We start from the raw sequence: 12666 nt of genomic DNA, 5'->3' as shown, positions 1-12666 counted from the left end.
CAGACACACAGGCTGAATGGTGGAGCAGAGGTGTTCAACTGTATCCTGAAGATGCATATACCATTTATATTGAGACCCTGGGCAATTGGGGAGGGGGCACTTCTATTTGGTCTGATCTACCCTCTAATCACAGAACTTTGGTGGCCACATGGTCTGCCACTATTGCTGGGTCACCACTGCTGTCAGATTCATTGAAAACCCATTCTCAAGTCTACTATATAGAAGTAGTTTGTAGAAATATTGTCAGGTATCCCATCGTAACTGATCTTCTGTCTACAGGGCCGGACACGGATGAGGCTGGAAGTAACATTTCGACTCTAGAAAGATCTCTAGCGGCACGTAGAGCCACACGAGCCAAACTCATGATTCCAATGGATTCACAGTCCAACAATGCCCGTAAGTGTCCTGCATCTGCTCCATGTCTCACACCAGTAACCTGCTGAACTCATATTTGATCATTTGCATCTTGTTGGACTCATCCTGACAGAAGATAAACTTTGAAATGGATTTCATGTTAGACTACCATGACTTATTATCCCAATAAAATCTGAAGCCACCACCCTAAATGCTCTATTTTCGCTGTTCATCAAACTGTATCCAAGCCCTCAACTCCTCCTGCATATTCCAAAAATGGCCTTATGTGTCCGTGGGATACGGCGCAGTCCAATCCAAAGGTTGTCATTTCTTGGCGCCTCCTCAATCCCTGCAGCTGCCTCCTGCTTTGATTGATCTGGATGATGCATCCTATGTCATCCACAGGTAGCTGCAAATCATGTACATGCGCAGTTGAAGCGTGGCACATGGGCTCTATGATCTGCCCTACTACGTCTCGTATTGCGCATGTGTCGGCACCAACTTCACTATCGGGTTAGTAGATTGCCGGCACTGGCGCATTGGAGGACTTTAGTAGGATAGAACATAGGGCGCTTGCGCAGGGGCTCTATAATCTGCCCTACTACGTCTCATATTGCGCATGCGTCGGCACCAACTTCACTATCGGGTTAATAGATCGCCAGCACTGGCGCATTGCAGGACTTTAGTTGGATAGAGCATGGGGAGCCAGCACAGCGGCGCTATAATCTGCCCTACTATGTCTCGTCCTGCGCATGCGTCGGCACCAACTTCCCTTCCGAGTTAATACATTGCCAGCACTGACGCTTAAAGGACTTTAGTATGATAGAGCACCTGTGCAGGTTCTCTTTGATTTACCCTACTACGCATGCATTGGCAACAACTTCACTTCCGGGTTACTAAATTCCTGGTACTGGTACATTTCAGGACTTTAGTAGGATAGAGCATAAAGTGCCTGTGCAGGTGCTCTATGATCTGCCCTACTATGTCTCATACTGCGCATGCGTCGGCACCAACATCACTTCTGAGTTAATAGATTGCCGGCACTGGTGCTTTACAGGACTTTAGTAGGATAGAGTATAAAGCAAGTGCACAGGGGCTCTATGACCTACCCTACTATGTTTTGTACTGCGCATGCGTCGGCACCAACATCACTTCTGAGTTAATAGATTTTCAGCTCTTGTGCATTACATGACTTTAGTAGGGTAGAGCATAGCATAGCGCCTGTGCAGGGGCTCAATGAGCTCCCCTACTAGGTCTCATACTGCACATGCGTCGGCAATAACCTCACTTCCAAGTTAATAGATTTCCGGCACTGGTGCATTGCGGGACTTTAGTAGAGTAGAGCATACAGCACATGGGCTCTACGATCTGCCTTACTATGTCTCGTACTGCACATGAGTCGGCAACAACTCACTTCCGAGTTAATAGATTTCCGGCATTGGTGCTTTACAGGACTTTAGTAGGATAGAGTATAAAGCAAGTGCGCAGGTGCGCTACCATCTACCCTACTATGTCTTGTACTGCAAATGCATCAGCATCAACCTCAATTCCGAGTTAATAGATTACTGGCACTGGTGCATTACTGGGCTTTAGTAGGATAGAGCATAGAGTAAGTGCACAGGTGCGCTATAATCTGCCCTACTATGTTTTGTACTGCGCATGCATCGGCAACAACTTCACTTCCAAGTTAATAGATTGCCAGCACTGGTAAATTAAAGGACGTTAGTAGGATAATGCGCCTGCGCAGGTCTAAGCCAGGAGAACTGCAGCTGCAAGGATTGAAGAGGTGCCAAGAAAATAAAAAAGACACCCATTAAAGCGAACAACACCATATCCCAATAATATAAGGCATATTTTCTGGAATATACAGGGGAAGTTGGGGCTTAGATACAGGTTGATGGACTGTGGTAATAGAGCAGATAATGATGGTGGCTTTAGTTTAAATTGGAAAAACCTGGTGACTGGTTCCCTTTTAAATAGCAGGTAAAAGTCTATGGAGAATCCTGGTGGTAAAGGGTCAGTTTCAACTATGGATGGCTCAGTGTTCATTCATGTCAAAAGATTGTTCAGGATAAGAAAAACATGGCTGCTTTCTTCTAAAAATATTAATGCACAAGTCCAAAGGTGTGGTGTCGGGTACTGTAGCCTTGTTGCTTTGTCATGCTGCAATGCCACACAGGAGCTGTGGAGAAGTGTAGGACTGTTTTTAGCCCACCCCAAAAAAAACAGCCATCCATTTCCAATCCCGGACAACCCCTTTAACAGAAATTTCATCACAGACATCTGAAGTAAAAAATATTGTAGCGATTGTTTTTCCAGTTGAGGCAATGAATGCTCTATGAACCAAACAGCCAAGATTCCAAACAGATACATTGTAGTAAACCAGCCGAGATAATGCTCTGTGAGCTAAACAGCCCAGATTCCAGACTAATACATTGTAGTAAACCAGCTGAGAAAATGCTTTGTGAGCTAAAGAGCCTAGATTCCAGACTGATACATTTTAGTAAATCAGCCAAGACAATGCTCTGTGAGCTAAATAGCCCAGATTCCAGACTGATACATTGTAATAAACCAGCCGAGACAATGCTCTGTGAGCTAAACAGCCCAGATTCTAGACTGATACATTGAATTCAACTAGCTGAGACAATGCTCTGTGAGCTAAACAGCCTAGATTCCAGAATGATACATTGTAGTAAACCAGCCGAGAAAATGCTCTGTGAGCTAAACAGCCCAGATTCCAGACTGATACATTGTAGTAAACCAGCCAATACAATGCTCTGTGCGCTAAACAGCCCAGATTCCAAACTAATCCAGTATAGTAAACCATCCGAGACAATGCTCTGTGAGCTATACAGCCCAGATTCCAGAATGATACATTGTAGTAAACCAGCCGAGAAAATGCTCTGCGAGCTATAAAGCCCAGATTCCAGACTGATACATTGTAGTAAACTAGCCGAAACAATGCTCTGTGAGCTAAACAGCCCAGATTCCAGACTGATACATTGTAGTAAACCAGCCGAAACAATGCTCTGTGAGCTAAATAGCCCAGATTCCAGACTGATACATTGTAGTAAACCAGCTGAGACAATGCTCTGTGAGCTAAACAGCCCAGATTCCAGACTGATACATTGTAGTAAACCAGCTGAGACAATGCTCTGTGAGATAAACAGCCCGGATTCCAAACTAATACGTTATAGTAAACCAGCCGAGACAATGCTCTGTGAGCTAAACAGCCCAGATTCCAGACTGATACATTGTAGTAAACTATCCGAGACAATGCTCTGTGAGCTAAATAGCCCAGATTCCAAACTGATATATTGTAGTAAACTGCAGAGGCAATGCTCTGTGAGCTAAACAGCCCAGATTCCAAACTGATACATTGTAGTAAACTGCAGAGGCAATGCTCTGTGAGCTAAACAGCCCAGATTCCAGACTGATACGTTGTAGTAAACCAGCCGAGAGATCTGTTCATCTGCTGCTGATGTGTTTAGCTCACAGAGCGTTTTCTACACTGGATACAATGTATCCGCTTCTCAAATGAGAGCAAGACTCGCTGTGTACAAGGTTTACATTGATGAAAGCTCTAGAACTCTTCATCTTTACGCTCATTAAGCTTTTAAATATTATCGACACGGTTGACTTCGGTTGTTTACAAGCTCCGACTTCTTTTTTTCTTCTTGTAACGCCCCGGTCGACACTTTTTTGCCAGCGTAAAAGGCAGCAATATTTCATTCTTAAGAAGACTAACATGCACAATGCTATGATGTAATGGGGAAAAGCCAACTAATGGGGTCAAGTAAAGCCGGATATGGATCCCTTGGCCTTGAGAGAGTGAGGAAATCAATTTTTTATGAGTTCATGCCAAGGACAATAGAGACGAATCTTCCATTGTTCAGCAAAATGAATAGCAATTAGGTTTGATTTGAAGAAATATGAGGAGTATATAACATTCAATCAGAATTAAAGCCAAAATATAGATATTTATTTTACAGAGAAGAAATAAACACAAATACAATTATGACATTTTATTATGGGGAAAAAAATCTAAAAAATATAGTTTTTTCAATTGAATTTAAATATTTTGTCACATATATCCTGATGCTCAAGTCTACCCAATATACAGTACCTTAATGTCATGTGTGATATCAGCCATACAGAAGATTTATGAACTCTATTTATTGCGGATTTACAATTCTTTCCAGGCAAATGGCTAAGAAGAGAAGGATCAGGCAACTGGATTTCTATATGCCCAATCCTTTTGTTTTCAGGCTTCATAAGCTACTGTCAATGATATCTGACATCAACATTCTCCTCTCTTCTAATGAAAACACATGTATGCTTGCCCAAGCTGAGTGTGCATGTGTACAGGGGTTTGGGATGACCAACAGCTAGCTCAAAGAAATGGCCAAAAGTGGTAAATTAAGATGTCATATTTCACCTTCTTGGATAATTTAACAATAGGTAAACTCTTGACCTGCACTGGATAATTGGATGACACTAGGTAAACTGTTGACCCCCATTGGATCATTTGATGACACTAGGTAAACTCTTGACCCGCATTGGATAATTGGACGACAGTAGGTAAACTCTTGACCCTAATTGGATGCAACTAGGTAAATTCTTGACCCTCATTGGATAAATGGCTGACACTAGATAAACTCTTGACTTGCATTGGGGAATTGAATGACACTAAGTAAGCTCTTGACCCTTATTAGATAATGGGATGACACTAGGTAAACTCTTGACCCTCATTGGATAAATGGATGACACATGGTAAACTCTTGACTCGCATTGGATAATTAGATGACACTAGGTAAAATCTTGACCCTTAGTGGATAATTGGATGACACTAGGTAATTGGTTGACACTAGGTAAACTCTTGACCCACAATAAATAATTGGATGACACTAGGTAAACTCTTGACCCTAATTGGATGACACTAAGTAAACTCTTGACTTGCATTGGATAATTAGATGACACTAGGTAATCTCTTGACCCTCATTGGATAATTGGTTGACACTAGGTAATCTCTTGATCCTCATTGGATAATTGGATGACACTAGGTAATCTCTTGACTTGCATTAGATAATTGGATGACACTAGGTAAACTCTTGGCCCTCATTGGATAATTGGATGACACTAGGTAAACTCTTGACCCGTATTGGATAATTGGATGACACTAGGTAAAATCTTGACCCTTAGTGGATAATTGGATGACACTAGGTAATTGGATGACACTAGGTAAACTCTTGACCCGCATTGGATAATTGGATGACACTAGGTAAACTCTTGACCCTCATTGGATAATTGGATGACACTAGGTAAACTCTTGACCCAGTTTTGGAGTAAAGATTTTCAACTTTGGGTCTCAGAGAAAATTTTCTGATGTTTTAGGACTTCCTAATTTGAACGACAAGGATGACTCCACTCTTAAACCACCTTCATCTTCAGACTTTTTAAGAGATATTTCAGAACTTTATTTCTTTTTTGAATAACTGTTTTTCAAAAAATTGACGAGTGGCACCAGAAAAGCTCCACATGTAATTTTAGCATGTGTAGTACACTTCTTTACATAAAACATCCTTAGATTTGGGCATAGATTCTGCCTCATCAATTGAAATCTGAACTCAAAGTGGCCAGACGCATTAGACAAAGGTCCATCAAATTCAGTAGGGCTGCCTAGTGCATATAATGGGGCTATCCAGATGCAGGCAAAAAGAAGGATTGAGCATATTAACATTCAAAATATCTAATCCTTATATTCTCAGATGAGATAAGCTACTGTCAGTGGTGTTTTGAAGTTTAAGTGTAAAGGTGACAAGACACATTAGACAAAAGTCATTCAAAGCCATTGACTTTAGTGGGACTAGAAAGTCATATAACGAGTTTGTCACTATAAAAAAGGATTGAGCATGTTAAAATACAACATGTTCATTTCTTCTGTTCTCATGTGATATAGGCTGTTGCCAGAGGTATTTTGAAGTCAAAATGTAAAAGTGGCCATATCATTAGACAAAAGTCATCCAAGTCCATTGATTTTACCGGGACTAATCAGTCATTTATGATGCCAGTAAAAATAAGGATTGTGCATATTGTGCATGTTGAATACCAACATGTCCAATCCATAAGCTCTCAGGTGGGATACCGGCCGCCACCAGAGGAATCTAAAATTGAAATGTAAAGATCGCCATACAAGTTAGACATATTTCGGCCAAATCTATTGATTTTAGCAGGACCTGAGAACAGTGTAATACTGATACTGGTAAAAAGGGCTATTTGGCATGTTGAAATCCAGTATGTCCATTCCTTATGCTCTCAGGTGAAATAAGCTGTTGCCAGTGGTGTTTGATGTTAAAATGGCGACCATGCACATTAGACATCCAGATCCATTGATTTTAGCAGGACTGGTCAGTCAATTAATGGAGGTGTTCTGATGCCAGTAAAAAGGATTGTACATCCTGAATTCCAACATGTCCCATCCATAAGTCCTCGGGGGAGATAATTCACCTTCAGAGGAGTCTACAGTTGAAGTGTAAAGATGACCATACCCATTAGACAAATGTTGGCCAAATCTGTTGATTTTTAGTAGGACCGGATAACACTGTACTGATGATACTGGTAAAAAGAGCTATTGGGCATACTGAAATCCAGTAGGTCCAATCCTTATGCTCTCAGGTGAGATAAATGATTGCCATACACATTAGACAAGTCATCCAGATCTATTGATTTTAGCAGGAACAGCTAACAGTGTAATGCTGATACTGATAAAAAGAGCTACTGGGCATGTTGAAATCCAGTATGTCCAATCATTTTACTCTCAGGTGAGATAAATAACGGCAATACACATTAGATAAAAGTCATCCAGATCCAATGATTTTAGGAGGACTGGTCACTCATTTATTGGGGGTGTTCTGATGCCAGTAAAAAGGATTGTGCATGCTGAATTCCAACATGTCCCATCCCTAAGTACTGTGGTGAGATAATCCACAGCGGGCAAAGTCTAAAATTTAAGTGTAAAGGTGGCCATACATGTCAGACAAATGTCATCCAGATCTATTGGTTTTAGTAGGACCGGCCACAGTGTAAGGCTGATACTGGTAAAAAGAGCTATTGGGCATGTTGAAATCCAGTATGTCCAATCCATAAATTCCCAGGTGAGATAACCCACTTCGAGAGGAGTCTAAAGTTGAAGAGTAAATGTGGCCATACACGTTAGACAGATTTCGGCCAAATCTATTGATAGCAGGAGCAGCCAACCGTGTAAGGCTGATACTGGTAAAAAGAGCTATTGGGGATGTTGAAATCCAGTATGTCCAATCTATAAATTCCCAGGTGAAATAACCCACTTCGAGAGGAGTCTAAAGTTGAAGAGTAAATGTGGCCATACACGTTAGACAGATTTCGGCCAAATCTATTGATTTTAGCAGGAGCAGCCAACCGTGTAAGGCTGATACTGGTAAAAAGAGCTATTGGGCATGTTGAAATCCAGTATGTCCAATCCATAAATTCCCAGGTGAGATAACCCGCTTCGAGAGGAGTCTAAAGTTGAAGAGTAAATGTGGCCATACACGTTAGACAGATTTCGGCCAAATCTATTGATTTTAGCAGGAGCAGCCAACCGTGTAAGGCTGATACTGGTAAAAAGAGCTATTGGGCATGTTGAAATCCAGTATGTCCAATCCATAAATTCCCAGGTGAGATAACCCACTTCGAGAGGAGTCTAAAGTTGAAGAGTAAATGTGGCCATACACGTTAGACAGATTTCGGCCAAATCTATTGATTTTAGCAGGAGCAGCCAACCGTGTAAGGCTGATACTGGTAAAAAGAGCTATTGGGCATGTTGAAATCCAGTATGTCCAATCCATAAATTCCCAGGTGAGATAACCCACTTCGAGAGGAGTCTAAAGTTGAAGAGTAAATGTGGCCATACACGTTAGACAGATTTCGGCCAAATCTATTGATTTTAGCAGGAGCAGCCAACCGTGTAAGGCTGATACTGGTAAAAAGAGCTATTGGGCATGTTGAAATCCAGTATGTCCAATCCATAAATTTCCAGGTGAGATAACCCATTTCGAGAGGAGTCTAAAGTTGAAGAGTAAATGTGGCCATACATGTTAGACAGATTTCGGCCAAATCTATTGATAGCAGGAGCAGCCAACCGTGTAAGGCTGATACTGGTAAGAAGAGCTATTGGGCATGTTGAAATCCAGTATATCCAATCCATAAGTTCTCAGGTGAGATAAGCCACCCACTGAGATGTTTGGCTTTGTCTGGGTACAACTCTTGAAGGCCACTGCTCCACTGGAGGGTTTGGCTGCTGGTAGCTCATCATGTAGACTTCTCATCGGGGCTGTATTCGAGTTGTGGTCTTGCCCCAATTTTCCCGTGAATTAAGGGTAACCCTTTGTGGAGCCATAGTCTAGCGCTCGCACTACCATATAACATGTCATGCGAAATCCTAAAAACAATATAATATTTCAAAACCTTGTCTCACAAAAGACTAATAATACCGAGCTCGGATGGAAAATTGTTTTTATGTTGACACGCCGGTGACAATAACTTAGGATAATTCAATTTTCTCCCTTTCTTCTCTAGTAATACATTTCAGCGAGCGTCTAGTAGGAGACAATGCGCACAATATCACATGAAAATATAGTGGCAGGCGGAGGCCAAATCTGTTTTGTTTATCTCTTTTTTTTTCCCCCAATGTTACAGCATTCGTTGGCTGCATATAAAAGCTGACGGCGCACAGTAAATTGCTTCTGTGATGTAGGACTGCGGAGTTGTAAAAACTCAACGTGATTTGTTTGAACATTCAGAATCCCAAACTCTTAACATTAGTGTCACATCAAAATTCAATTGTCAACAACCTGCGGAATTTTTATACAGATTTTCCATCAGATCCGGTCACGGAATAATGACCTAGAAAAAAAACTGTTATGAAGCAATGTAATATTGATTGATTTCCCATAAATATAAATTAGAATCGGTAGAGCCGGCACTTTATTTTACATCATATCTACATTGCGGGTGGGGAAGTGCGAGGATTCATTGCATTAGCTGGAAAGACTGGATCGTATTCATTTGACACTAATATTTCTTGGATACTCTTGTAATACTGTGCATGAGCGTTTATGAGACTCTAAGCTTGTATATTGCTATATTATCTTATTATACTGCTATATTATGCTACAGGATGATTTATGTTCTTATTGCAGCGGTTGTCAGTGCCATACCAGTGCCCACGTTAGAAAGCGCCCAGTATCCGGGAATACTTCCATCGCCGACCTGTGTATATCCCCATCCGCAGTTTACGCTCCGTCCTGTTCCTTTCCCTACTCTATCGGTGGAACGGGGGTTCACAACTAGTCGAGGTAAGAAAGAAAGTTTGCAGGATGTAATGTTAAATCTGGTGTAATGTAGTATTAATATGATTATTTTTATTATTATTATTAATAATGATTATAGCGCCATTTATTCCATGGCGCTTTACATGTGAAAGGGGTATACATATTATGGACAAGTACAATAATAATAAACAAAACAAGACACAGACTGGTACAGGAGGAAAGAGGACCCTGCCCGTGAGGGCACACAGTTAACAGGAGGAAAGAGTACCCTGGCGGCAAGGGATCATAGGCTACAGGAGGAAAGAGGACCCTGTACGCGAGGAGAGAGGACCCTGCCCCCGAGGCCTCAGAGTCTACAGGAGGAAAGAGGACTCTGCCCCCTAGGGCTCACAGTCTACAGGAGGAGAGAGGACCCTGCCTGCGAGGGCTCACAGTCAACAGGAGGAAAGAGTACCCTGGCCGCAAGGGATCATAGTCTACAGGAGGAAAGAGGACCCTGCCCGCGAGGAGAGAGGACTCTGCCCCCGAGGGCTCACGGTCTACAGGAGGAGAGAGGACCCTGCCCCCAAGGGTTCACAGTCTACAGGAGGAGAGAGGATCCTGCCCCCGAGGGTTCACAGTCTACAGGAGGAGAGAGGACCCTGCCCCCGAGGGTTCACAGTCTACAGGAGGAGAGAGGATCCTGCCCCCGAGGGTTCACAGTCTACAGGAGGAGAGAGGACCCTGCCCACAAGGAGGAGAGAGGTCCCTGCCTCCGAGGGCTCACAGTCTACAAGGGATGGGTGAGGATACGTAGGTGGGGGAGGAGATGGTTGTGCGGCACTATAGAGGACTGAGGGTCACTACCGGTTGTAGACTTGTCGGAAAAGGTGGGTCTTCAGGTTCCTTTTGAAGCTTTCCAAGGTAGGCTAGAATCTGATATGCTATAGCAGAACATTCCAGAGTATGGGGAATGTACGGGAGAAATCTTGGATGCGATGGTGAGAAGAGAAGATTTGAGGGGAGTAGAGAAGGAGATCTTGTGAGGATTGAAGGTTACGTGCTTGTAAGTACTGGGAGCATAGGTCACAGATGTAAAGAGGAGACAGGTTGTGGATGGCTTTGTAGGCCATGGTTAGGGTTTTAAACTGGATTTGTTGGGCAATGGGTAGCCAGTGAAGGGATTGGCAGAGAGGAGAGGTCAGGGAGTAGCAGGGGAACAAGTGGATTAGTCAGGCAGCATAGTTTAGAATAGATTGTAGGGGTGCGAGACTGTTTGAAAGGAGGCCACATAGCAGGGGGTTGCAATAGTCCTGGCGGGAGATAATAAGGGCATGCACTAGCGTTTTTGTAGATTCTTTGGAAAGGAATGTACAAATCCAGGAAATATTTTTGAGTTGGAGGTGGCAGGAGGTGGGCTTGACCTGTTATGTTATGTACTCAGTGTTTTATATGTTTTATATTAAGTACTGATTGCGTATGTTAATATGCTGTGCTGCTAGCTGGGTGCAGGTTTCAGATACAGTAGAGCGGGACTGTTACCAAAGGCGCCACCTGAGATAGCTGCAGAATGGAAGAGATAGGGTTAAAGAGGGAGTGATAGATGCGGGAAAGAGGATGGTTGGAAGGTCTCAAGAGGAGCCAGTCTAGAATAGGGTTCAAGTGTGAGAAGACGGGACCTCGGTACTAGGGCCAGTCAGGGAACACTGAGGTGTTCTTGAGAGGTTCAGAGCCTACGGCTCACCCCAGCGGGCTTGGAGAGTCGTCTGGCTACAGAGCCTTCAGGGACCTGAATTGGACAAAGGTGAGTGGAGTCAGGGGACAGAAGACACAGACCCCGGAGCTTAAAGATGAGATCCAAGATAGAGGAGGGGGACAGGTCAAAAGGTTGTACCCCACACTGTGAGGAAGAAGACGAACTCTACAGCCACTGAAACACTGTGTCTGCAGATTGAGGTTCTGATCTGCATAAATCCTAAGTCATATTATAAGGCTCATTAAAGGGTCATTTTTGACTTTTTTGATTGCTACTCCCAATACGTGGTACTAGAGTTTGTCTACTTCCTCACTGAAGAGACAGTTTGCATATTCCCAGAGGAGCATTGCGGCTTAAAGTCTCCTCACTAGTGTTGAGCGGACCCGAACTGTAAAAATCCGGATCCGCGCGGTTTCAGTGTCCGATCCGAGTTCGACCCGGACGCGGGAATCCAGCTGCACGATCCGGATCCGGTATTTATTTTATTCTTTATTTTATTTATTTATTTTTTTTCTCTCTCTCTCTCTCGCGCGCTCTCACTCTTGTCCTGGATCCGCGAATCGGATCCGGACTTCTTTTCCAACCCGCGACGGATCCGCCGGACCCAGATTATTAGAAGTCCGCTCAACTCTACTTCTCACCATTGGCATGCTGGAATGGCATGTGAGTCTCCGCAAGGAGAATAGCTTTCCCTTTAGACCTCGCCTTAGCTTCTCATACAGCCAGATCAGAGCTGATACTTTGCACTGATGAGGGACAACCATCCCAAAACACTGTGTCTGCAAATTGAAGTTCTGATCTGGCATAAATCCTAAGTCATATAACAAGGCTCGTTAAAGGGTCACTTTTGACTTTTAGGATTGCTACCTCCAATAGGTGGCGCTAGAATTTGTCTCCATCCTCCCTGAAGAGACAATTTGCAGATGGTGTCGGGACACACCCCTTTGACAAGGATTTGTCACATCTAGTCCATTTCTTCATATTTGTAGGAGGAACCACAGAGGAATGGAAATACACAGAGGTAAACGAAATCTTGACCCAAAATTGTAATTTAAGGACGATTAGAAGGATAAAATAATACAATCAAACCGAAATATTTGAGAACTCCCCTTTAAGGTGCTTTAACCATTAATTTTGCCGACTTAGGAAACATAATTGAATAGAGATTGTAATAGACGGTAAAAAGTCTCTGGTTCCGAGTTCACATCAAAGGCAGAGCAGTCAGAT

The 12666-nt window shown here is 43.0% G+C and overlaps 1 protein-coding gene across 1 annotated transcript in view; it reads left to right on the top strand.

Moving 5' to 3' along the window:
• The window catches only part of DCC (DCC netrin 1 receptor), a 1217792-nt gene that overhangs the window by 1156979 nt on the left and 48147 nt on the right, over positions 1-12666 (top strand). The window contains exons 25-26 of the mRNA XM_075328185.1: positions 280-396; positions 9573-9728. Of these exons, the coding sequence (XP_075184300.1) occupies positions 280-396; positions 9573-9728 (273 nt within the window). The remainder of the gene's footprint in view (positions 1-279; positions 397-9572; positions 9729-12666) is intronic.

Source organism: Anomaloglossus baeobatrachus, chromosome 1 (assembly GCF_048569485.1).
Source record: "Anomaloglossus baeobatrachus isolate aAnoBae1 chromosome 1, aAnoBae1.hap1, whole genome shotgun sequence".
NCBI classification, from domain to species: Eukaryota; Metazoa; Chordata; class Amphibia; order Anura; family Aromobatidae; genus Anomaloglossus; species Anomaloglossus baeobatrachus.
This window is presented reverse-complemented; position numbering and strand designations above follow the sequence as displayed.